General features: G+C 45.4%; 1 protein-coding gene across 12 annotated transcripts in view; it reads right to left on the bottom strand.

Annotated features, from left to right (window-relative positions):
- The window catches only part of bahcc1a (BAH domain and coiled-coil containing 1a), a 115,530-nt gene that overhangs the window by 31,006 nt on the left and 59,866 nt on the right, over positions 1–24,658 (bottom strand). For 9 of the 12 annotated variants that reach the window (XM_088091095.1, XM_088091086.1, XM_088091092.1 and 6 more), the window contains 8 exons: positions 17,971–18,153; positions 9,069–9,194; positions 6,449–8,854; positions 5,466–5,580; positions 3,941–4,140; positions 3,044–3,205; positions 1,391–1,683; positions 786–1,131 (listed from right to left, as the gene is read on the bottom strand). In XM_088091095.1, coding sequence (XP_087947221.1) covers positions 786–1,131; positions 1,391–1,683; positions 3,044–3,205; positions 3,941–4,140; positions 5,466–5,580; positions 6,449–8,854; positions 9,069–9,194; positions 17,971–18,153 — 3,831 coding nt within the window. The remainder of the gene's footprint in view (positions 1–785; positions 1,132–1,390; positions 1,684–3,043; positions 3,206–3,940; positions 4,141–5,465; positions 5,581–6,448; positions 8,855–9,068; positions 9,195–17,970; positions 18,154–24,658) is intronic. The other 3 variants (XM_088091094.1, XM_088091093.1, XM_088091097.1) reach the window with 3 other exon arrangements.

Genomic DNA, 24,658 nt, shown 5'->3' with positions numbered 1-24,658 from the left:
ATTTATTTATTTATTTATTTTATCACTATTTAACTTAATTATAAAAGTACTCCATCTAAATTTATTATACAGTACTTGATTTAACTTTATTATAACAGTGCTTTAACTTTTTGTAACACTACTTAATTGAACTTTATTATAACAGTACCTTATTTAACTTTATTATAACAGTACTTTATTTAATTTTATAGTACTTTATTAAACGTCCTGATAAAAGTACTTAAGTTAAATAAAATACTGTTATAATAAAGTTAGATTAAGTAAAATAGCACTTTAACCGAATTAAATGGTACTTTATTTAGCTTTATTATAACAGTACTTTATTCAACATTACCCTTACAGTAATTTATTTAACACTTATAACACTACATTATTTAACTTCATTATAACATAACTTGATTAACTTTATTGTAACAATAGTCTGTTTCTTAGTTTAGTATACTACAGTACTTCATCGTAACAGTTCTTTATTTAGTAGTTCAGTATTTTAGAATTCCACAGCAGTTTAGAGGAGATTCCAAAATATTCCTATATTTATATTGTGCATTGCAATATAGCCTAAAAGTATTGCAATATTATTTCGAGGCCATTTTTCCCAGCCCTGATCTGTAACTAGCGGCATCCTTAACGGTTACAAAAATCATGTTCTTAAACAGTCTTCCATCTGATGTCATCAATATGGCTCATACTGAGGCCACTGAACTCAATGCATCCAGGCAGCTGGAAAACTTTGAGGCACATTTGTATATTTTTGTTTGCATGTAGACACTTTTGCTGATGCTTACCAGGCTCCAGAGACTGTGGGTAATCCTGCGGGGGCTGTCCCTCTCCTCGCTTGTCTTGGGATTCAGCCCCCTTGGGCATCTGAGGTGGAGCAGGGCTGATGGCAGGTGAATGAGGGGCTGCTGCGGCAGGGCTGGGAGCAGGGCAGGGTGTAGACGGGGTGCTTTTGGGATGCGGGCGTAATGACGGTGACTGGCAACAAGGGGACAGGTGAGCGGCGCAGGCCCCAGGGGGGGAGTTGTTCCTCTGAGGCGGGTTGTAAGAGTACGGCTTGGCAGGTTTAGATGTTCTCTGTTCTGAAATGAGTTCCTCCAGTTCAACTGAGGGCTCATCAGGCCTCTTCTGCATCTGTAGCAGTTAAGTAGAGATGTTTTAATTTCTACATTTAAAGAAAGGCACTACAAATCTGGATGTCATTGACACAAAAAGCTTCTTGCTCTGCAGCAGAAAAATCTTAGAAAAATATTCGGGAAGTTAAAAATAGACTAAATAAATCATGTGAGAAAAGCTGACTCATGACTCACTTACTCTGCCTGAGTCTTGTTCTCTTTGTGTAGACAGATAGATAGAGATGGATTGTATTTGCATATTTTGATTTGGTGATCACCTGTGAATTGTGGGCAGCATGATGTTGCATGTCCATGCCATGTGCAGATCTGTGCTGCTGCTGCTGCTGTTGCTGCTGCTGCTGGGTTTGAGACTGTGGTTGCGGTTGCTGCGACTGGTGGCTCTGGTGCTGATGTTGATGCTGATGCTGGAGCTGTTGGTGCTGCTGGAGAGCGTACAGCTCCTGTTGCCGTAGAAACTGGGATCTGGAGTACACAGCAGGATGCTGCATGTGGGAGGGTGGGCCCCGGGCGCCATACACAGGGGGCCACAACCCTGGCTGCTCCATCACATCTAATGAGAAAAAGGAGGAGGAATGTGATGGAGAGGGCTACCTTCGAACAAAAAGGCACACACGCACGTACACACTCAGCAACCTTTTCCTTCTGGATTTATACACATCAACACTATGTGGCGCACACTTACACATACACCATTGTGTTTCCATATCCTTATCCTCTCATTATCTGCCTCCCACACACCCATTTCAAAACAACGAAACCATTATGGATCATTTAAAAATCATTGTATTCACATTTTATAGCAACGACATAGACAAATGTCTTTAAAAGAAAGATTTTTGACTTCACAGAACAACATCTCCCCAGGCAGCAGCAATCCCACACTCTCCCCCGCTCTGAACAGAAAGCTGTCTCTTAAGAACTGCCTTGAGAATTTGCTGGAATGCTAAAAAAAAAAGTCATGACAGTGATGAAATGCGAACAGATGATGATGGCTTTAGGTTGATTAGAGGTCAAAATACTGGACTGGAAATGCTTGTTTGTCTCGCCGGAGCATTCAGTGTGGACTTTCCGCCAAAAAGTCCCACCTGCTCAGTCAAATCGCAGATAAGGGTCTGCAAAAGGGCCCAGCAGGAAGCTTAGTTCCCATGTCTGTGGGTGGACAACCTTTCTCGTTATGTGGCTTTAAGGACCAGTTCATCTTGGTGTGGGTGATGTTATATGACATACGTCCCACTTGGGAAGTTTTGGGCCAAAATGTAGTAACCTCAAAAACTTAATTTTGCTTTTCTCTCACCCTTTGCCCTTGACTCGCCCCTCCACCCCCTTTCTCCTAGACACACCAAAAATTCCTTGTTCTGAGACATAAACTTGGATGCTTCCTGTGGGAAAGCATTTGTGGATGCACTTCCTTCCTCGGCTGAAACTCGTGTGGAGCAAAGAGAGAAATGTACCATCCATGATAGTGAACTAATTAAATACCACAGCCTGCTCAATGTGAGTCTACTATGAGTTTTGAGAAGTGATTTTTCCCTCACTCTCACACTTCCTCTTTCTTTGGTGTGGTACCAATGTGTGTGTGTATGTGTGTGTGTGTGTGTGTGTGTAGGGGGGTGCACATACAGAGTAGCTTCGGATGAGTACCCTAACCCGTTGAGCACACTATTCCTGCTGGGCCGAGCAGGTGGTGTGCAGGAAATGTTTTTTTGTGGTGTCTGTGAATGAGCCCATTAAAGGGAAGTTATCTGCACAGGAAGTGATCCAGTGAAGACTGCAGATGAACTGAGCCAATGGTTATTTTAGTGTGCATGTAATGGTGTCCTTGTGTGAGGCTGCTCATGCATACACATACACGAAAAGCTGTATATAAATACATTTGGCTTTCCAGAGGAGAGAGCAAGGTTATGGCATACCCAGGTGATGAGTGGCAGGATGGGCGGGAGGCTCAGTGGGAAGGACCACCAGCTGGGCTGAAGGGTCCTGAGGCAGAGGCAAGACTGGCTGCAGAGGGCCTGACATGGCTGCAGAGAAACCTGGCGGCAGATTCTGGTGCAGGGCGGTATGACCTATACCTGCTTTATAGAAAGGATGTCAGTTTATATACACGTCATGATATGTCGGGCCTCTTTTGGGATGGTAACTTTAAGGAACATTCTTAATTGGACTATTTTTAACATTTTATTTTATTTTGGCCTTAATCTCTACCTCTGTTATCATAAGAACATGTTAGCGGGAGTCAATGATGAAGGTGAGGATTTTAAGAGGTCATGGGACTTTTTTGTTCACAGCATATCTGGGAAACTGTGACGATCCAATTGTGTGTCTATCGTTGCTAAATGTTTATTTCAGTTGTTACAAATATGTGCATTTGCTACTAGCCTTTGGATTTTGTGCAACTAAAGGTTATAACATGTTTTGTTTTTACATTCAAATAATTACAAAAAAAAGAGATTCTCAACAAGACTACTTGTTTAAAGTAAAGGATTCGATAAATACAAAAATGAAAAAAAAAGAAAAAAAATGATTTATATACACATCACATAATAGCGTGTAAAAAGAAATCTTCCACAATATACTATAACTACCAGTCATAACCAAAACATGACCAAACCATGAAATAAATCTGACTGGAAACCAATGAAAATATGCTCATGTTGAAATCATGTAAAATTCTGGCTATTTCTGCTCAAATTTGAGATAACAGAAGAGTTCTGTAGGATGTTTTTTAACACATAAATAAAGCAAAGCAGGACTTCACTACCTTCCTTACATGATCAGTCACGCTATAAAATTTATTAATATTCTCTTACCATAGGAGTGTCCTGTCATCCAAAGGGATGGGCTTCCAGTTCTTGGCATCCAATGATGGTGAGCAGAATGTGCAGCAGGATCTCCTAATTGGCCAGACTGGAGGGAAGTCCCGCCTGGGACCATGAGATGAGAGGTGAGGTCTCCATGACAGCTGTTGGAGGGGTGGATTCTTGCAAACTCCACCCGTTCCTTATTATCCCTGGCATCAGGAAAAGACAAAGATAAGCAAATGCAAATGGAGACGAGTGAAGGTTTCTAACAGATTTTACCTGGGGATTATGTAGGGCTGTAACTTTCTGTGTATTCGTACCAAACTGTTACTCTCAGCCAAATGCAGAACACGCAACATGTAGATCGATGCACATAATGTGGAACCAAGGTTCCCAAGCACAAGTTCTGCGTGGAAGATTTTAGCTGCATGTCGTAAGCAGCGTATGCTGAGGTAAGCACAATAAGCTGTTTAGTGCGCCAAAACATGGAAGACCTGTCTGCGGGTTCTGGCCAGCTACAACAGCAGCTGAGAGAGTTGTGTAAAGTACAAATATGTCGTGCTGGATGTGATTGGAAATACACCCAAGACACTAATACACATTCAGTGGCATCATACAGTTGTGCCAATGATGCATTTTTGGTTGCTTTGAATGTTTAAAGCTTCACTCCAGACACATTTTGAAGTGTATAAAATACTCTGCTATATTTAATATTTTGTTTAACATGGTTTTCACAAGTAATAAAATAATAATAATAACATTTTTTTTAAGTTAGAGGGGATTTGAATCTCATCTACTCTTTATCCGTCTGTGAAATTCTGTATTTGGTCTCAGGCCCGCCCTACCACGGCTGCTTGTGCCACACTGAGAGGCTGAGTACCGAAGGACCAGTGCACATCAAGGTGCCTAGCAAGTACGTGTAGTTAACGTTTTTAAAAATTTGTTTACAGACATCTCCCTCCTAAGTAGGGAAAAATGAAAATACCTCCCAAGTGACAAACTTTGCAAAGATACCAGTCAGTATACTCAAGGTCAGGCATCTTAGTAAGCAAAAGAAAGACGTTTTTGAATGGAGGGGGTCTGTAAATGGAGCCAAGGTGGGATTAAATGCTCCTAATGCACAAATTCTATTTTTTATTATACTTCTCATTTTGGTATTCTTCACTTTCATAGCACAAGAGATGCTTTTTGGTTTAAAGCCTGCTGTGGCCTGTTGCCTTTTGGGAAAGTATCTGTCTAATGTAAAACCACAATGCTTGAAATGTGTCTTATTCTTACAATAAAATTATTTTACCAAAGTTGCCATTAGGCAAAATGTTACCTCGGTCCCCAGCAAGAGGATTTTGTCTGTCTTTGACTCTTAGACTACTTTCAAAACAAATGAAAAGTAATGGATCCTTATGCATTTGGGAGTTTTTGCCACTGTGCTGAATTTATACCAGACTGAGACTCCTCAACCGGGGTATGAGCCAAACCGTGACTTTTGTGAACCCTTACACCCCGAGGATTAAGCCATAGCTTTACTATTGCTTACCTGATATATGCTTCTCTCTCTCTGTCCAAGCAAGTCAAGCCTATCTGCTCCCCACTCATCCTCTTCCTCTCCTCTTCACTGGTAGGATCTGAAGGATACATGGAGCGGGGTGGCCCTGTGAGACAAACATTAGATCAATAGCAAACAAACAATTAAACAAACAACCATTACTTTAACCATTAACTTTCACCATCGTGTCACCTGGTGAGGGCATGTTCCCAAGTCTACCACAGTCTCTCACAACACTTCTGTTACTCACAAGAGATGTAGACAGGGTTCCCACACATTTTCTTGGGCAAAACTTCCAAACTTTTCCATGACTTTTAAACAACCTTTTTTTTCTTGCCTCTCTTGCACAGCATTTTTAAAGCATTTTAGATTTGAACCTTATACAAACATAATGACAGCCAGCTGGGACACATGAAGGGAGAAATGGAACCCGGGGAGGATACGAAGAAACGTACGTGATGATTTAAAAAGAAAACAAGAAAAAAAACATCACATACGCAGTGCTACGTCATCAGCTACAGAAAATCAGTTTGTTGTTAAGTAACATTACATGGACATTATCCATGGGAAATTACAGTCACAATGTTATCATACATAAAAAAATTCAATGACTTTTCCAAAACTTTCAATGGCTTTTCCAAAGACCATGACTTTTCCAGGCATGGAAAATGTGTTTGTGAAACTAATAATTTGTTTGCCCCACTGTAAAGATTTTATATACTTTTTAAGGGGATTTCAACCAGACTCTGAATTAATGAAAGTGAAAACTGAAGATCTGTCTGTGACTGCAAACAGTGCTCTGTGCCACCAATATTTTGCAAGCTTTTTCAGCTCTACACCTTGTTTTTTTGTCATTTTTTTCTTTTTTTTTTTGCTTCCCCAGCTACAGGTCAACAACAGGTCACAGATAAGAAAAAAAACAGGTCTGTGTTCCCTGCACCTGTTTTTCTGAGGCAGTGACCTCTCCTGCTTACCTTTCACTGAGGGATGGACCCTGCCCTGCCGGCTGTTGGGATGACTGTCTGCTGAACGACACGGCGGCTCCCTTTGTCTGGCCACAGCCACCGCAATTCCCACTGGCGGTTGCCGCACCTCACTTTCCCCGTGACCTGCGTCCCCCATATCTCGGCCCCGCCCACTGTAATCAGGGCGGTCGTTGTCATTGGCTGGACCTTTTCTGGAAGGTAGAGTCTGTTTGTTGCCCTGCAGGGCACAGCTCCCCCCAGCAGGACCTGACTTGAGGCTTCCCAGCCCCCCAAAGGGGCTCTTCTGGGAGAGGAGCAGTGGCTGTTGCTGGTTGCTGTACTTTAGTAAGCTTTTCATGGCACTGCTCTCCCCCTGAGTTGGGCCCTGCGGTTCAGGTTGCTGCTGTGGCTGCTGCTGTTGCTGACTAAGGGGAGGTGCGGGGGGAGGCTGGGGAGGTGGAAGGCTCATTCCCGGCTGCTGCTGTTGCTGCTGGGAGTGTTGCCCACCGGTGCTCCCTAACTCCATGTAAGATTTCCTCTGCTCCTCCTCAGGTTGTGACATGTGGTGGGGAGCCCTCATGGCCCAGGGTGGCACTGGGGGCTGCTGGTGGTGGTGCTGCTGCCCACTGCTGTTGCTGTAACCATAAGGAGACATGTCCATCTTTCTTTTCAGCTCCTGATTAGTCCCCTGATTCATATCAGCAGGAGAGGGAGCATCTGGACCAGGTCGGCCATGCTGCTGGTGGCGTATCCTGGCAACCTTCTGGCCGTCTCTCTGTAAGGAGCAGCTACCTCCAGGAGCAGGCCCGTGGGCTGCACCAGCCCCACTATGTTGACCTATGCTTTTACTTCCAAGTGGGGACGAGTTGGGTTGGGGTCCTGGATGGGAACAGTCTCTGTAAGGAGAAGTGTTGACAGAATGAGGGACAGAGTGTCCAGTCTTGGGCCCCTGGGGCAACGACGGTCTGAACACATCCATATCCACACCACTGTTGATACACTCAGCACTGCGTGATCTTACAACCTGATGCTGCTGTTGGGGATGCGGAGGCTGTTGTAGTTGGGGAGGCGGAGGAAGCTGTGAGGACTGAATGTGTTGGTGGTGGGACTGCATCCAGTCTGGAGCCTTCTCTGTCTTTCTGTAAGGGTGCTGCTGCTGTTGTTGTTGCTGCTGCTGCTGCTGCTGCTGCTGCTGCTGTTGTTGTTGTTGTTGCTGCTGCTGTTGTTGTTGTTGTTGTTGTTGTTGTTGTTGTTGTTGTTGTTGCTGCTGCTGTTTTCTGTGCCAACTACCATGATGCCCACCACCTCCAGTCTTTTCTATTATCTTGTCCTTGGCATTGCCGCCTCCCCCGCCACTGCCCACACCATGACAGTCCAGGTTACCAAGCTGGAACGATCCACCAGATTTGTCTCCGAGGCCTGCCACAGATGGCACAAACGTAGGCCCTGTGACTTTAGGTTCTCTCCCCACATTGGCCGGCCCTCTCTCATGTGAGGCAGGGTTAGCGAGAGGAGCAGGAGGGGGCGGGCAGAAGAAGTCCGGGTGGTGGTGTGTGTGGTGGGAATGATGTGGGTGGTGCGGGTGGCTGGGGTGGAGCTGAAGGCAGTGGAAGCCCCCTGGGTGAGGATGTGTGTGAGGGTGAGCATGAGGATGCGGGTGGGGGTGTGCCCCTCCAGCAGCAGAGCCCATGTGTAAGGGTGGGGGCACAGAGTAGGACAGAGAGTGGTGGAGCGGTGCCTGACCCCTCTCCAGACAGTCTGAAGGTTGCTCACTGATCCTCATCTCCCCGCTTACCCCCTCTTTGGTGCAGCGACTACTGCCGCTGGACCCCATATGTCTGCCCTGGCCGCCCGCCCCACCACTCATAGCCCCGAGGGCTGTGCCCTCCCCCCCACAGCTGGACATGGAGGCCTTCGCCCCTGCTCCAGTTCCTGCATCTCCGTTTTGCATCTTTCCATTGTGCAGACAGGCACTGAGGGGCTTGCCCATACTCTGAGGGTGCTCCTTGCTGTACTCCATCGAGATTGATGCCTTGTGCCTCTCCAGGGCCCGACTGTTGACCTCCTCCAGGGGTAGTGGGTGCTGTGGATAGTGTGGGTGCTGCTGATGGGAGTGGGAGTGGTGGTGGTGTGTGGGCTGGGGCGGCTGGTGGCTGTGGTGTTGTTGCTGCTGCTGCTGCCTCTCCTTCGCCTCCTGTTTGCTACTGGACCGCTCCTTGTCCTTGACAGGTACCACTCCTCTCTCCACAGACCCTTCTTTAAGACTCTTATGCAGACCCGTCCCTGCCCCTGGATCTCTGTCTCGGCTGCAGGACCCCTGAGAGTGTCCTGAACCTGCCCTGGACATCGGTGGCAGACTGTGATTGGCTGAGATGAGAGGCGGCTGGGAAGGGAGACCTCGAAGGTAGAAGTTCTCTGAGGGAGAAAGAAAGGCAGGCCAGTAAAGACAAACACGTTAGTCAAGAAAGGAAAAGGCAATGACAGAATTAGAGTATTCAGCTCTCGTGATCGTGTCCCTAGGCATCCTTATATCAATATCCCACATCAAATTACACCATACTATGTTGTATAAATTGGATTTAAATGTCTTGTTTCTGTCTGATTAAATTTTAATCATCTCACGCCTCACCTTTTTGCGTGTCATAGAAACGGTGCTGCCCATAAAGAACCCCACTGTTGGCATGGTGATCCAAGTGGCTCATGGGAAGGAAGGTGTGGGCCAGACTCCCTGAGAATCGAGGGTACCCTGGAGCTGCTGGGATGGATAGCAGAGAGAGGGAGATAATTGATAAGACAGGACAATAACCACCAAGATGCAGTTATCCAGACTAACCCTGCATAATCCTTCAGGTCCGATGCAGCTGGTGGTGTTCATACGCAAATAAGTGCTGGCTCTGCCTGTCATGTTTGCCTTTCCTGCCTGAGTTTAGAATGCAAACAATACGAGACAAGCTTGGGGATTGCTGTAATGTATGAAATTTGTCTTTGAAACATATGGCTCTTTCTTTATCTCTCTCTCAGAGCTGGCAGTGGCATCTCGATCCATCTGAATGGGGTGATAAGGACGGATTTGAAGCTTGTGTTTACAATGAAGGGAGTGCTGGGCGGCTGACCTTCAATGACCTACATCGGGGGTACAAGTTCATCTGGATGTTGGGCCTGTAAGCCAGTACACCTGGGCTTAATGCGTTGAGCCCATCTGGAAAACATTTTCACCACAACCAAACACAAACTAATTTTGCAATGGAACATTCAAAAACACAAAGGACTTTGAAGGTGGAGGAGAGAGAAAACATGGACTGAGATGAAAGCCCATCGCAATATTAGGACAAAGAATCACTATGACAACCCACTTTCACTGCAGTTGGGTCACTAAAACATCTAAACAAAGCACTGTGAATTAAATGAGCTTATCTTTTATTGTATATTAGGTTATTTCACATGATCACAAGACAGATATCCGATAATAAAAATCAAAGTATTGTAACACTGAAATAATTAGGGGGAAATCTTTGATGGTAACAGTGCTATATAACTACAGTATATATATTCCCTGTTGGGCATATTATGCAATATGATACAGTCAAAATAAAACCTGTTCCCTCCCCATCTACTCTAATGCAGCTACAGAGATATAAATGAGGAAAAGAAAACAACCCATATGCACCAACACCATGAACCAATAACGCGTTTTACACAGATCACACCATTGCCGCTAAGAAGTCTCTTCTTCATGCCGCCATGTATACACACAGCTAAATGACGGCGGCATCATCCCGCTCCAGGGTGTGATTTTAAACCTTTGAAATCAGGGCAAATTGGCTTGATGTCTTTCAAAAACATGGGAGAAGGCAATGAGCAACTTAAGAGGAAATGACCCCAACATTGGCAAGAAATTAGTCAAAAGTACATGAAAACTTACTGAAAATCAGCACACAAAAAAACAAAAACAAAGGATAAAGTAAAAAAAAAAAACAACATACGAACAAACAAACAAACAGGGAAATGACCTGAAAAAAGCTTGAAAATAATAATAATTCTGTTGAAATAATTTTTGATATGATTATGATCATTTTAAGCACAGTTCTCTGGAAATTTTCCCTAGTAGAGCTTACACAAAAAGTATTTGTGTAAGTCTACTCAGTCTTGAAATATGTGAAACATTTCTTGCAACTGCCATTTTTCCCATGTATTAGAAAGAAAATAAACCAATGTGATGAGGTTTTGTGAAAGGCATCTGAATGCATAACAAGAAAAGTGATTCAGTCCAGGTTTCAAAGGGTTAAGTAGCATGCTGGTAACGTGGAGCCGTAAGAGACATGAGGGGTGTGATGTTTAACACAACAGCATAAGCCTCTAATGTGCCAACACACGCATCAGCAGCACTTTATAAACAATAACTATGGCATAACATGACAACAACAATTTACTGTCCCTGTTACATGGCGGCATAACGGGGAGATATTCCTGCTGTGAACAGGCAGTGCAAAAGGGGTTAACGTCAGAGCAGGAAAGAACAAGACAAAGACAAAGAAAGACATCAAGAGAAGAGACCAGAGACATTTAGAGCTACTTTGAGTTAGCGCTTCTTTTCATACAGGACGTCCACTGTCCACCAGCGCCACATTCAACCGTCTTAGTGACCTCTGAGTCATCTAGAGAAGTTCAGGTGTTTCATGTCTCCATTTCTCTGCTGCTGCACCTGCCTCACCCTCCACTTTCACACTCGCAGACAGAGTGAAGGAAGGAGGAGGAGGAGGAGGAGGAGGGGGTAGACAGAGAGGAAAACATGGTTCTACAAGCTAAATGAAAGACAGACGTATTTGTGTTGGCAAGCGTGCGACCTGATCCCGGAAAGCGCAGATGCAGTTCATTTGGCTGTGTGTGTGTGTGTGTGTGTGTGTGTGTGTGTGTGTGTGTGTGTGTGTGTGTGTGTGTGTGTGTGTGTGTGTGTGTGTGTGTGTGTGTGTGTGTGTGGTTTTAACAGGAGCTCCGAGTGTTGAATGTCTCACTTTCTGCCGGTGGAACAATGGGGCCGGTGCTGTGAGCCGGCTCTGGGGAGGGAGGAGTGTTGTGGTGGGCTTAATGACCTCGTCTCCGAGCGGCCTCCGCATGCTCCCATCTTAATTAATGAAATGCACGGAGAGGGCAAACACTCCTGCAATAACACAGGAGGTGCTGCTTTCTGAGGAGGGCAATGGGGTGATAATTACATACCCTCACTTTTTCCTCTCTTTCTCTTTCTTCCACCTATTCCTCTATCTCTCCCCCTTTGTCTGTGTCTTTCTCTGCTGTCACGATTAATAAGCACACACATTTGTGCCAATTCATCTAGAGTGGGAGGAGGAGGGGGGATCCTTTGTTTAAGCAAGACGTTTTTCTCTGATTTGGGGAGGGAGAAAAGCAGAGAGCTGTTTGGCAGTCTTTATCCAAGCTGGGAGAGGGGCTTTTTTTCTGCGGCAGCATGTTGTTTGTGAGCGTGACGATTGACGGCGTAATCCCTTTTCGCAGCGTGGTCTGGCTGTGCCCGATAATGCCAGCCCGCTCAGTTTCAGCATGCCCTCCATTGGGGCGGCAAGAGGGGGACTGCTGGGCACGGCAGAGCCCATTCAGCCATTAATCTGGGCAGGACAAGGGAAGCTGCTGCTGCTGCTGCTGCAGGCGACGTGATCAGGGTCTTAGTGCAGTCTGCTGACTGCACAGCAGCCTCGGTCTCTTTCCCTCCTCACACACACACATAAACAACTCAGCATCGGCAAGTGAATGACAGGGGGAGTTCACAGCGCATGCCCTCCTTTTCCACGGGCGGAGCAGGGGCGAGAGACTGAACAAACAGAGCTGCATCCCAGGGAGGGATTTCCAGAAGTTCTGAAGGTATTTCTCACAGCGTGATGGGTTGAGAGAAGCAGGCCGACAGGGAGGACAAAGAAGGGGGCTGGATATAGAACAGCACCTAGAGGCAGTAAAGAATTAAGCCTGCTGAATTAGAGGCAGACGACAAGAGTGTTTCGTTCCTCTCTCCATTTCTACCCACTCTTCTTCTACCTGCTCTGAAAACGCCAGCCTGAACAATTGCTCATGAGGATTTCTCCTCTTCTGCTAAAAGGCTAAATAAAATAAATGCTGTATATTGTCTCTGTAACATTTCAGAAAGAGAAGGACACAGACAGAGAGAGAGAGAGAGCATGGCAGAGGAAGACCAAGAGGAGAGGAGGAGCAGGCAGAGCTGCCTGTCAGGTCCACTAATTGAGAAAAAGTGACAGAACCATCAAGACACAGAAAGGGAGGAGGAGGGGCAGTACTGTGGTGGATCTCTTCAGGTTTGACTAATTGAAAGGAAGGGATGCAGGCTGGCACGAGAGAGAGAGAGAGAGAGAGAGAGAGAGAATGAAAGAGGCAGGAGTGTGGAAGAGAGGAGAGGTGTGGGGGGGTGCAGCTTAAATCCCACAAAAGGAAAAGCTAGCAACTGCTCACAGAAGGAAAGATGGACAACTGAAGATAGGCTTGGAAAGGCGTATCAAACAGAAGTGGATTAGACAGGTGTGTGCCGGCAATTGTGTGTGTGTGTGTGTGTGTGTGTGTGTGTGTGCGTGTGTGCGTGTCTATATGTGTTGACAGAGATATGAGACTGCGATTGTTTTTGGCATAACGTAAGAAGTCATTTGGACCACAGCCAGCTGGCCTCAGGCCTGCCAAGAGCCCTGCAGGGTTTTTTTTTGGGGGTCCATTTTTCTTTTTTAATTTTACCACTCACTTGATTCAAGCAGGGGGCATTCATGGTTTATATAATGGCTCCAAACCTGAAAATAAATCTTTCAAAGCTCACAGGGCCTAATCCATTTTACCAGGTGTTATGAAAAACATTTTACATTACATTTATTAAAATGGTCACTACTCTACATCTGAACCTGTTTGTTTTTTCCACCCACAACTATATACTGCCACCCCTCTCTCTCTGTCTCTCTCTCGCTCTCTCCATCTCTCTGTGTCAGTGAGTCCATGTCGCCACTCAACAAATGAACAACAGACACCCCCGTACACAATGGCTGTTACTGTATTTGGCAATCAATCTGAAGAGAGAAACTGAAACAAAAAAACCTCTTTAAATCTGTGCTACACTCTGACATCATGAAAGCCACTAATGGTTTAGCTCTTGTCACCGTATATAAATATCCCAGCATTTGTAAGGCTACACTGAACACTTTCCTTTTCCCAACACAATAAATCTTTAAACAAAAGTCAACACTGGACTTTTTTTTTTTTGTACCACATTCACCAACTCCCGCTGCCAAAGTTATCTTCATCCAGACGACCATGCCACTACTGTTATGTGGTGATGTTATTTATAGGTTTGCTTAACGTGTCACTCAGCTAATGGTTTGTCGCTCCTGCTCCCAACAGAAATGTGGTCTGTGTGCATGACTTAACTGGCCCTCTCTAAACATACTACGCTCGTGTCCGGGCTATTGCGGATTAAGTTGAAAACATATCTTTTTCTCTCGGATTTTCCCTTCCAACACCAAAAACTGAGCTTTGAAAGCTCTTTCCTAATTGGACAAATTTGAACATGATGTTTTGCTGTAGTGTGGAATGTGGGAAACCTAATGTATGATTGTCAGCTTATTTTTCACAGACATGGTTTATTATCATCTGTCTCCATACATTATTATTATTAATATTATCTCCACCGAGGAGCTTATGTTTTAAGGCCTATTTTTCTGTAAGTCAGCAGAATATCTTGTCAACACATTTCTCATTTAGTGGAAAGTTAGGCCAAGAATCTTGTGATTAGTTTTGGGTGCAAATCCAGATTCAATTTCATATCCAGGAAAAACACTGCATTTTTTAAAAAACTGTTTCTATTTTTCTCATGCACTTCTGCACTTACTGGAATAAAAACACATCAGCCATTTGTGTGTTTTCATTGTCTTTATTGTTGCAGATCTAGATCTAAATGAACATGTCCAAACCTTTTCTGTTATGAAAATAAAACATTCAGAGAGGCTTGTGCTTAACTTCTTTTCATTTTTTTGACTTCTTTTTTATTTCCACCATGATTACAATTCCAAAGCCTGTGACAAGTTTTGGAAAAAGAGTAAATGTTCTTAAAGGAGCAGTGTGCAAGATTTAGGGGAATTTAGTGGCAGCTAGTGGTGAAGACTGCAAATTGTAACCTGCTGAAACTTCTTCTGCTTAGAATATCTTCAGTGTTTATTGTTCAGGGTTTTATCCGCAGAGGTTTCCTCCTCTCCAAAACAAACAGACCTGGATATTTAAACCCATAAAAACACAGAATATAACGGTTTTATGTTCAGTGTTTTTCCAATACTGTTTGGCTCGTCGCGAAGGGGCTGCTAACTACCATGGCCGACGCCAAAACGTGAATGGCCCTTTCTAGAGTCTGTTTGGTTTGTCCATTATGGGTTATTGTAGAAACATGGCAATGCGGACTACATGGACAAGGGCCCATAAGTAACTTAGAAACATATTTAATAATCATATATAATTTCTGCCAATACATCCCCCTTAATCCTACAGATAAAACCTTTCAGTGACATCTAATATAAAAATGAAATGTATGATTTCGTCGCTCGATGTACTCTTAGTCTGCTAGAAGACTGTTTATCCACACTAAGTGACTGGTTAGTTAGTGACTAATGAGATCATTGATATCTATTGCTTGATACATGGTAGATTTTAGTGCTTTAATCTTTGGCAAACGTGTCGGAAGAATAGCGGAGACAAAGACATTCTGCACCATGACAGGTATATGCCAAAGACATGAGGATCATGCAGTAATCTTTGAATACAAATTCGAGCTGCTGTGCTTGGATTTGCATGCAAACAGCCACTTTAAAAACACACCTCACAAAGAAAAAAAGAAAATCCAGAGAATATCTTTAAGGTTACAAGTGACACACTAATGCACTGACACACACACACACACACACACACACACACAAGTCAGTGCCTGCTCTGCTGCTGGTGGGGTTCTGCTGACACCCGGAGAGAGGAGGCGAGAGTCTGGGTAATTGTGCCGCTCATTTTGATGACTTGCTTTTTATGCAAAACAGGAAAAAGACAATATGCAATTATCTTGAGGAGGGAACAGCTGAATGTGGTTGATGAACAGTCTGGATTCAATCATGCTCTTAGTGCGTTATATGCAATTAAACTGCAATAGAGATAATGGCCTCCATTGCCAACTGAGTAATAATCCCAGTCATAATCACCTCCATTACTTTTATTAGGCTTGGCATTATCATCATCACTCTTATTAATATTATTCTACTTTTCTACAAGAAGAAAATCTTTGACAATGAAACCCTGAAACTATGAGGTAAAAGGAACACTGATGCTTACAAAATGAGTTTTGAGGGGAAATGTCTCTGAGCTGATGCTGGAGTTGATATCTCACTCGCCATTCTCCAGAGCCCCTTTTACACCGCCTGTTCAAGGCGGGACTATCACCAACTTGCCATTCTGTCTTAAATATGATCGCAGAATGGATGGATGGAGTTGTCTCGCCTTTGAGCCAGCAAGGAGGTCCTAACAAAGCCAAGAGGGGTGTCTATATAAAAGGGACATCTGTGTGTGTGACACACCACGGGAGATTTAAAAAGCAGCTAGTAGCAGTCAGTAGCTAACTCAAAGAACAGCTGTTGTAAATGTCATTACATTGGGAAAACTTTGAAATTCGGAAGTTCCTTACAGCGGGCTCACACTGGACACTGAAGCGCTGTGAAGTGCCCCCGTTTTCCACAGAGTGCTGCTCGCTCCCTTTTAGCATCCATGTTGCACAACCAGACCTTTCACACTGGACGCACTGAGGCTCACTATCTTAGACGATAGCTTTGGCGTCTATTTTTTTTTTGTGAGTGAATCTGGCAATCATCTTACAACGCTTGTCAGTTGTGTCTAAACAGACAGGGACAAAGACGAGCAGACACACACTCTGACACACAGACATGCAGCCAGAGACACACAAGCAAGCAGTGACACAGTTCTCTGTAAAATTAGAAAAGAGTAGAGAAGGAGAATTGCAGCAGACAGGTGCGGAAAAATGTGCTCCTTGTGTTAATAATTTCGTTGTGTTTCCATATCCAGTGTGAGCAGAGGATGATATAAGCTGCCATATAACAGCGACAATAAATGATCATTATTGCCATGTTATGACATTGTTATTGTTTAAAAAGCCAAAGCATATGTTATATGTCACACTAGAAGTAGATGATGTGTTACATGTCAACCCCATCACACCTCATTTGCTTCCGCAATGCCAGCATGCTGTCCAAAATCACACACTGGTTTGGTTCTGTGTAAAAATACAAAGGGGACGCAAAGAAGGGACTTTGTAGCTGCCCTAAAGCACAATCTCTGTGTAAAAGGGCTCATTTTTATTTAGAAAAAACCTACAGTTTCACCTATTCTCACCACTGTAGCAGCTGTCCACTGACTCAACCCCTGGTGGCCAGGACATGAGAGCGAGATCGGGGTGGGGGTAGGGGGAGAAGTGGCTGCGAGGCATCCAATGGCTTAACACACAACAACAAAAAAACAGCATCTCAGCTGCACTGCACCCAATCAGCCCGAGCCACACATCACGCAACTGGGGCGCCACTGATCAGTGACCACAAATAACAAACACTCCCCACCGGCATCCCCCTGTGGACTAACAGCTGGGCTATTCTTAGAAAAGAAATAAATAAATACAAGAGGGCTGAAATAACAAGAGTCCAACAACTTCAAAGACTGCAGTTCACTATATGGCATTGGGCGGCCGTCACATCGTGTAATTAGAAAAGATTATGAACGTGTTAATCTAAAAGTGACAGAAGTGAAGTCACAGGAAAGCAGACCTTGCATTAATATATCAGTGGGTGGTATTGGATAGGTCTAACATTTATCTGTCATCCTTAGCATTTGAATTCCCAAAATACCCGTGCAGATTAATCTCTCACTTTATCCTTGTCTGACTTCCTGGCTGTATCTAAGCAGAAATGTGAGGTGTTGAACTTAGTGTGTGTTTGTATTTTCCGCCGTGTGTGTGTGTGTGTGTGTGTGTAGCCTGGTTTTTGTAATGCTGAGCATCGTGTGGGAACTACCCTATTAAGCTGTGATGGAGACACCAGCTGAAAGCTCTGCAATCACTGCAACTTTTTACTGGCGCGTGCTGCTTCAGAGAGTCTTGAGTGACATTCCTGCTGACGTGAATCGAATACCGCAAGATTCCTTGGCTGAACTATTGACCCTGTGTCCCCATCCAAAAACCATGGCACTGTACTCCATCCCAAACATGCTGGGCCCGGGCCTATTTTGGTGCGCAAATAAAAGGGTGGGAGCCCGGCCTTTGCTAGATGATTACAAGCCATGCTTTGGTGGAAACCTAACACGGCCTAAAAATACACAATATCAGAGTAACAATACACCCTGCAAAGCTCTGTCCCCAATACTGCCAGGATGTGAATATCGCCTCATGCAGACGGTGTGGTCACATGAAGGGATGTGTTTCGTGTGTGGATATGAGGTACCTTCATGCGAATGGGGGAACCAGATTTGCGAGGCGCTGGAGTGGGGTCCGCCCCGGAAGGAGGGTGAGGAGGGCGAGGAGGGCGGCCGGGAAGGGTGAGACGGGTGGGAAGGGGGGGAACCCAGACTACTGGCCAGAAAGGTCCCCATGAAGGAGGCGGAGGAATTGCCCATCAATCCACTGCCTGCATTCCCACAGGGACAAAGGTAAGGAGAGAAAACATGGTTAGAATTAGAGGAGTGCATGTGTGACCAAAAAGAAAAAAAAGATGTAAAAAGATGGAGCCCACTGGCCATCTAGGTGGAACCACAAAGCCGGGCAGATTTGATCCGTGCCCAGGGGAGAGGGTGAATGAGTGTGTGTGTGTGTGTGTGTGTGTGAGTGTGAGACTCTCCTCCCCCTCACTGACAGCAGAGTCCTCTCCCCTCGTCTTCTCTCCTCTCACACCGCCTCTCCCCATGGGCAGACAGAGGTCTCATCTCACAGCTGAGTACACACTTTCTCAGGCTCTCTCCCTCTCGCTCTCACACACTTTTGCTCCTGCTCCCCAGTGTCCCTTTCTCAATTTCTCTCCCTCCCTCCATTATCTTATGCTCTCCATCTCTCACTTTCATGCCCTCAATCTCTCTTATTGCTCTGCTCCATTTCATCTCCTCTCTGTCTTTCTTCCTTTCTCTCTGCATGACTCTGACAATCTGAACTTTTTCTTTGTTTCCATTTGGCTGTTTTACTCCTTTTTTTCTCTCCTGTCCCAGCAGAAATACACATGCCTCTTCCTTATCCTCATTGTCTCTTCCTCCCCTCCCTCTGTCCCTCTTTCTTTCTGACACATAGCATTTCTTTGCTTTGTTCTTTACCATAATGATGGCACCAGCAGAGCAATCTGTCCCTGGCTGGCTGAACTGTGTGTTTAACAAGACTATGATGAGTAATTGACCATTCGTAGCAACGCCCGTGTGACTGGGGGCTGATTGTCTATTATGCATTGCTGGGCAAGCTGGAGAAAACACACTGATTAACCACTGCTTAAATTACATTCCCATTACGCGCCCGCCAGTGCACTTGAGCGAGGGGCCCGGGTGCCCGACTCTTTGCACATTCATTTCCCCCAAGTCACACTGCTGTGAAGTCTCATGCATATGTATGACGCCTGGATGAGAGCACACATGCACATACTTGCACAAACACACACATCGGTGTATCGTTCATTCTGCGCACTGGGCAAGCTGTTAAAACGTCGGGGAGAGCAACATGGCAAAAATTCATTATCAGCCCCTCATGATGAGCTGATCCAACAAGGAACGCGGTGTGATTTGATTTTCTTTAAGCATGAATCAGTCCAAACATGAATCGATCCCTTTTCTGGGAGTGTGAGAACAATTGTGTGGAAGTCTTAATCAGCCAGGTGGTGAGTGAGCGCGTCCTCTGGGCAGACAGCAGGGATAAACCCATCAGTCTGCTGCTCGCTCCTGCGCCGAATAGCCTATGGCTCATGGGCCAGAGCACAGGAGCATGCAGAGGCGCGCGCACACACACACACACACACACACACACACACACACAAACACACACACACGCTTCACCCAGAAATAGGCATGGGCACATATTCTCGCACACGTACAGACACACCTCTGTCACAATTTACTTCACAGCCCCAGACAGGTGGAAATCCCCCACAATCCCCAACCTCACTCTACCTCAAATCCTACCTTATAACCTGTCAGTGTGTGTGTGTGTGTGTGTGTGTGTGTGTGTGTGTGTGTGTGTGTGTGCGTGTGCTCCAACAACAATCTATCACAAACTCACAAAACCCAATAACAGTCTCCTTAGTGTTTAACTAGCACATTTAACACTGCAACACAAAATTGCCTCCAAATTTGGCCACAGGAGGAAATATAACAAGGAAATTGTTTTATGTTCCTTGTTTCAGTATTGGTAATTAATAATGCTGTTTGTGTTGTTATCTCCGCCAGGCATAAGCCTGGAGGGGATCATGCCGTTTGGTCGTGCGTGTGTGTGTGAGTGTGTGTGCGGGTATCTGTCTGTCCGCAGTTAATCTCAACTAGCACCAGCCCAATCAGCCTCATATCTTGTGTGCACATTTATGACTGTATGCTCAAGGATCTCTCCTGGTTGCAGTGATTCGTAAGCTATTGAAAAACCTGTTTTATTGACTCTTTTTATGCAGTCAACGACTGCTGACTCCTCGCTCTTTTTAACCAGCCGGTAGGGGCCGCTAGTTTTACGGGATCAGCTTGGCTAAAACAACAAGCCGTTTGTTGCTGTTCACATTTTGGCCTCGGTCGCGCCTTAAAAAGTGATATCCATAAAAAAAAAATTCTATACAAAATATATTATGATCTATTGAAATTATGGACAATACGGGAAGAATAATCTTCATGCCCTCTCCTGGACCCCCTGCAGTGCACCTACAGAACCAATGGGTCTGTAAATGACGCTGTCAACCTGGCCCTCCACCTTATCCTCGAGCATCTGGACTCAGCAGGAACCTGAGCAGCTCTGCTTTCAACACAATAATCCTGGCGCTGCTACAGAACAAGCTCTTCAAGCTGACCATGCCTGACTCAACCTGCAGGTGGATCACAGACTTCCTGTCTGACAGGAAGCAGCAGGTGAAGCAGGGGAAGCATGTTTCTGACGGCAGAACCATCAGCATCAGCTCCCCTCAAGGCTGCGCTCTTTCTCCTCTCTGTCCCTGTGCACGAGCAGCTGCACCTCAAGTCACCAGTCTGTCAAGCTCCACAAGTTCGCGGACGACAACACCGTCTTTGGACTCATCTCTGGTGGGGACGAGTCCACCTACAGGTGGGAGGTTGACCATCTGGTGACCTGGCGCATTAAGCTCTAAGTTTTTCTCACACCTGGCCTTCATCAGGCAAACATGTTTGTCTGATATAGGTCTAGCACAAAAATGTTGAAAATAAAGTGACATTGCAAGTTAGACAGTGTGCGGGAGCGCTTTTGAAGTTTTTTGACATAGGAGAATTTGATCTGCTCTGTGCGATGTACCGCAACTCAGTAAAAATGGACAAATGTGCTTTTTTTTAATTTCCTTCTCATACTTCTGAAATGCACTGTGGTGCTTCTGCCCAAATTACAAAAAATGTCTGGAGTGGCCGACTGACCACCTGGCAGAGATCTACGTTCTACTGAGCTCACTTTTCTAGTTTATCATTTGTTTCATGGATTGTCTGCTACAACAGAAAATCTGCCACGAAAACTGTTTTTAACTATGAGTCAACCATTTGAGTCGAAGTCAGCAAATCTGTTTTCTGATGCAATACTATGGACAAAATACAGAACACATGCAAAAAAAATTCCACTATCACGACAGATTTGTGGGATGAAACACAGAAACGATCAACAAGACTTTAAATATCTTTAGGAGGCCATGGCAACATTGTGTTGGATGTAGCGGCTGACATACTACAGTATCCATGCTTTCCTCCACTTCAGCCCCCCTCCCATTCCTTCCTTCTCCGCTGCCACCTCCTATCACCCCTGACCCTGCGGAGCGCTCCTGGCAGCTCTATGGAGTCCAGGGTGGGGTTCGGGGGCAGCAGGGGGTGGATTATTGCCAACGTGCTTGCTAGGCACACATCCAGCCCCCATCATCCAGACACCCAAGGCTCCTGTATGGCACCGCCCACAACACTGCACACTCCTCGGCCTTCTCTTTCTGCCTGTCGCCCCCAGGAACCCCAGCTTTCCTCAGCGCCTCGGGCTCACATAAATCAGCTAATCCTCCTGCATTATTAACAGCCTCGCCCCAGAGAGAGAAAGGGTGAGAGAGACATAGAGAGTGACAGAGAGAGGCCGTGAAGCCCCTCTTCACACACCATGAGAGGAGAGAGCCTCTGCCAGAAAGACAAGGAGAGGAGAGGGACAATACATAAAAAGGGGATGTCTAGATGTCAGGCAAGGGGATCTTTGAAGTTTAAGCTGATGTTAGGGGAGAAGGGAATGGAAGGAAAACCTTTGGAGGGTCCCAGATCGACTCATACACAACCAGATCAGACCTCTCACTGATCCAGTTTGGCCATACTGGGGAGAAGGGCATTGGTCCAATCTGAATGGTGCAGAATAACAAAGCAGTGGCCTTCACCTCTGTCACACCGCCTCTTGCTGACTGCACAGCCTGTCACTCATTCAGTGACCCCTCCCTCTGTGTTATGTCTGCCGTTTGCCTCCTGCTGAGACATATACTGCTCATGATGCTGCGCAAAAATGTCTCTCTTGCAGTTTGCTCCAGCATCCTCATACGCTTTTGAAGCGCAGAACATGAGCAACACTCACACTGTTTTATACGATGCCCTGCCTAAACCCACTCATAGCCTAATGAATCAGAGGTGTCGCTGAGAAAGCACACAGGTTATTAAAGTGGGCTGGTCTGCCTCGGTGTCGGGGCAGTTTCAGTTTGGTTGCCAACCAAAGCAGAGCACAACAAGCGGAGCGAAGGTCCGAGGCATGACAGCACCGGTGCTGGACTCAACATAACTGTTTATTTAGCAGCTTATTAAATTGTAACATGGATCCAGGAAGCCTGCCACCTCTAAACCAGCTCCTTATAAAAGTGGTGTTTTTTTTCTGCCTGTTTATTTATTTCTGTGGTTCTTAAGTGGTGCCAGCAGTGCACTTGTATGGGCTCTTAAGAAAATCGGGTCATGTGCGTCCTAATCGGCGCCGATCCCTGACAGCGATGAAGATTAATCCTATTAGAGAATTAAAGGAGAGGGGAGCATTGGGAAGAGGGAACCCCACCTCCTCCTTCCCTGACATCCAAACATCCCACCCTGACACCCAGTTGTGTTCAAATAGGTTCAAATGTACAAACACAGAAACAAATACACAAATATCCCAGAACCTCTGGAGGTGGAGGTGTTAAGTGCTACTCCACCCACGCTGAAACGTGGGTGAAGGAGTCCAGTTTGTTCACAACAACCAAAACACACATGCATGCACACACAGTTATGTGGGCCCAGGCATAGGCCCCCGTGCACGGCACGGAGTGAGCAGCAGGCGGGGAGGCGGAGCAGGGAGAATGAAGGCCCAGTTGTCATGGGAACGAAAGAGAAACAGCGCTTGAGGCAAGGAGGCTGAATTCTAGCCATTACAACAGCAGTGGGCAGATGCAGTTGGTCAGTTTGCTGCTCAGCAACAACAGCCTTTTCAACCTACCTTGAAACCCCACCCAAGCTCCCGTGCAGCTCATAAAGACACGCACACACAGACACGCACGCGCACACACACACACCTTTCTCCAGAATTAAATCTGGTTACAATTGTTAGGCTGCGGAGAGGAAGGTGTCATAATCTTTGCCCCTACTCATTAATTTAACTCGAGGGTGAGTGGTTGTTTGGTGTCTTAACAAGGAATTATGAAATAATAGGATGTAAAGGGATTCGTGGGCCAAGCAGTGATGGGAAAAGCTGAGAAGACAACAAGCACCCACCCACAGCACGTTGTTCTTTTGAATGCTGGGAATCAGATCAAAATTTCCTTCTTGAGAAATACACACCCATTCACATGCACTTGTGTACTTGAAATCACACACATACACACACATAAGCGCAGATCTACGACTATGCCTATTGTTTAAGAGAAGATAAAGTACAATTATTTCACCGTGCATCATATTTCTCTGTCTGCTCTTGAAAAATGAGCCAGGTTAGTCTGCAGCTCTCTGTCTTATCTGTAGACGGCAGCCTGAAGGGACGGATGGACGTGTCGTCTAGACAAGGACACCAGACAGACAACGAGAGATGAGAGTGATGGTGACAAGAGAAGAAGAGAGACAGAGAGAAAATTACAGGTGTGACTGCATCAACCTGTTCTCCACAGCTCAGTGATCAGCCAGCGCCAGAGAGATGATGATAGAAGAAGGAGAAATGCCAGGAGATAGGAAAACACACACACACACACACGCACAGAAAACTTTATAATACCCGAATCACTGAAAGAGTCAGTGAGCAGAAGCCAGTTGAGGCTGCACTGTCAGTGGTTAGTGCCATGTGGAAGCCAGTTTCTGTAGCTTTTCAACACACGACCTGAATGATCACAGCTCATACTCTCTCCCCCTCTCAATAAAATAAATTAATATCAGCAAGAGTTCAATAAAGCAACATATTTTTTCTTAAAATCCAGCAGCTAGTGCTAGCACTGCTTTAACTTGCTGCAGCCCAGTCGCGACAAGAAAATGTTGGAATTGTACGTTTCTGCAAACCCATCAATCAAGGTTTCTATAGTAACATAGTTCTGACAGTTCTGGTCCGAACTGCAGAAAACTGTTCGAGGCCAACAACACTGCTTGTTTGTTAGCAAGACATCAGCTGCATTTGTAGCGGTGATTGCACCACCAAAAGTGGGGATATCTTAACAAGACATCGCTGGCATTTCCAGTGGCAACTGCACCACCATTTCTAAGAGTGATTGTGCCACCAAAAGCAGGTGTTTTGTTAGTGAGACATCAGCTGCTTTTCCAGCGGGGATTGTGTCATCTAAAATGGTTTTTACTTGGTGTGACGTGGCAATTTCAGCATTGATTGCACCACCACAAGTCAGTGTTTTTTTATTTTTTTTAGAAAGACACTGGATGCATCCCCAGTGGTGATTACATCACCAAAAGCTGTTGATTTTCATTGAGATGTCAGTGCCATTTCCAGCTGTG

This window comes from Plectropomus leopardus, chromosome 18 (assembly GCF_026936395.1).
Source record: "Plectropomus leopardus strain MGB_pleo_1.0 chromosome 18, ASM2693639v1, whole genome shotgun sequence".
NCBI classification, from domain to species: Eukaryota; Metazoa; Chordata; class Actinopteri; order Perciformes; family Serranidae; genus Plectropomus; species Plectropomus leopardus.
This window is presented reverse-complemented; position numbering and strand designations above follow the sequence as displayed.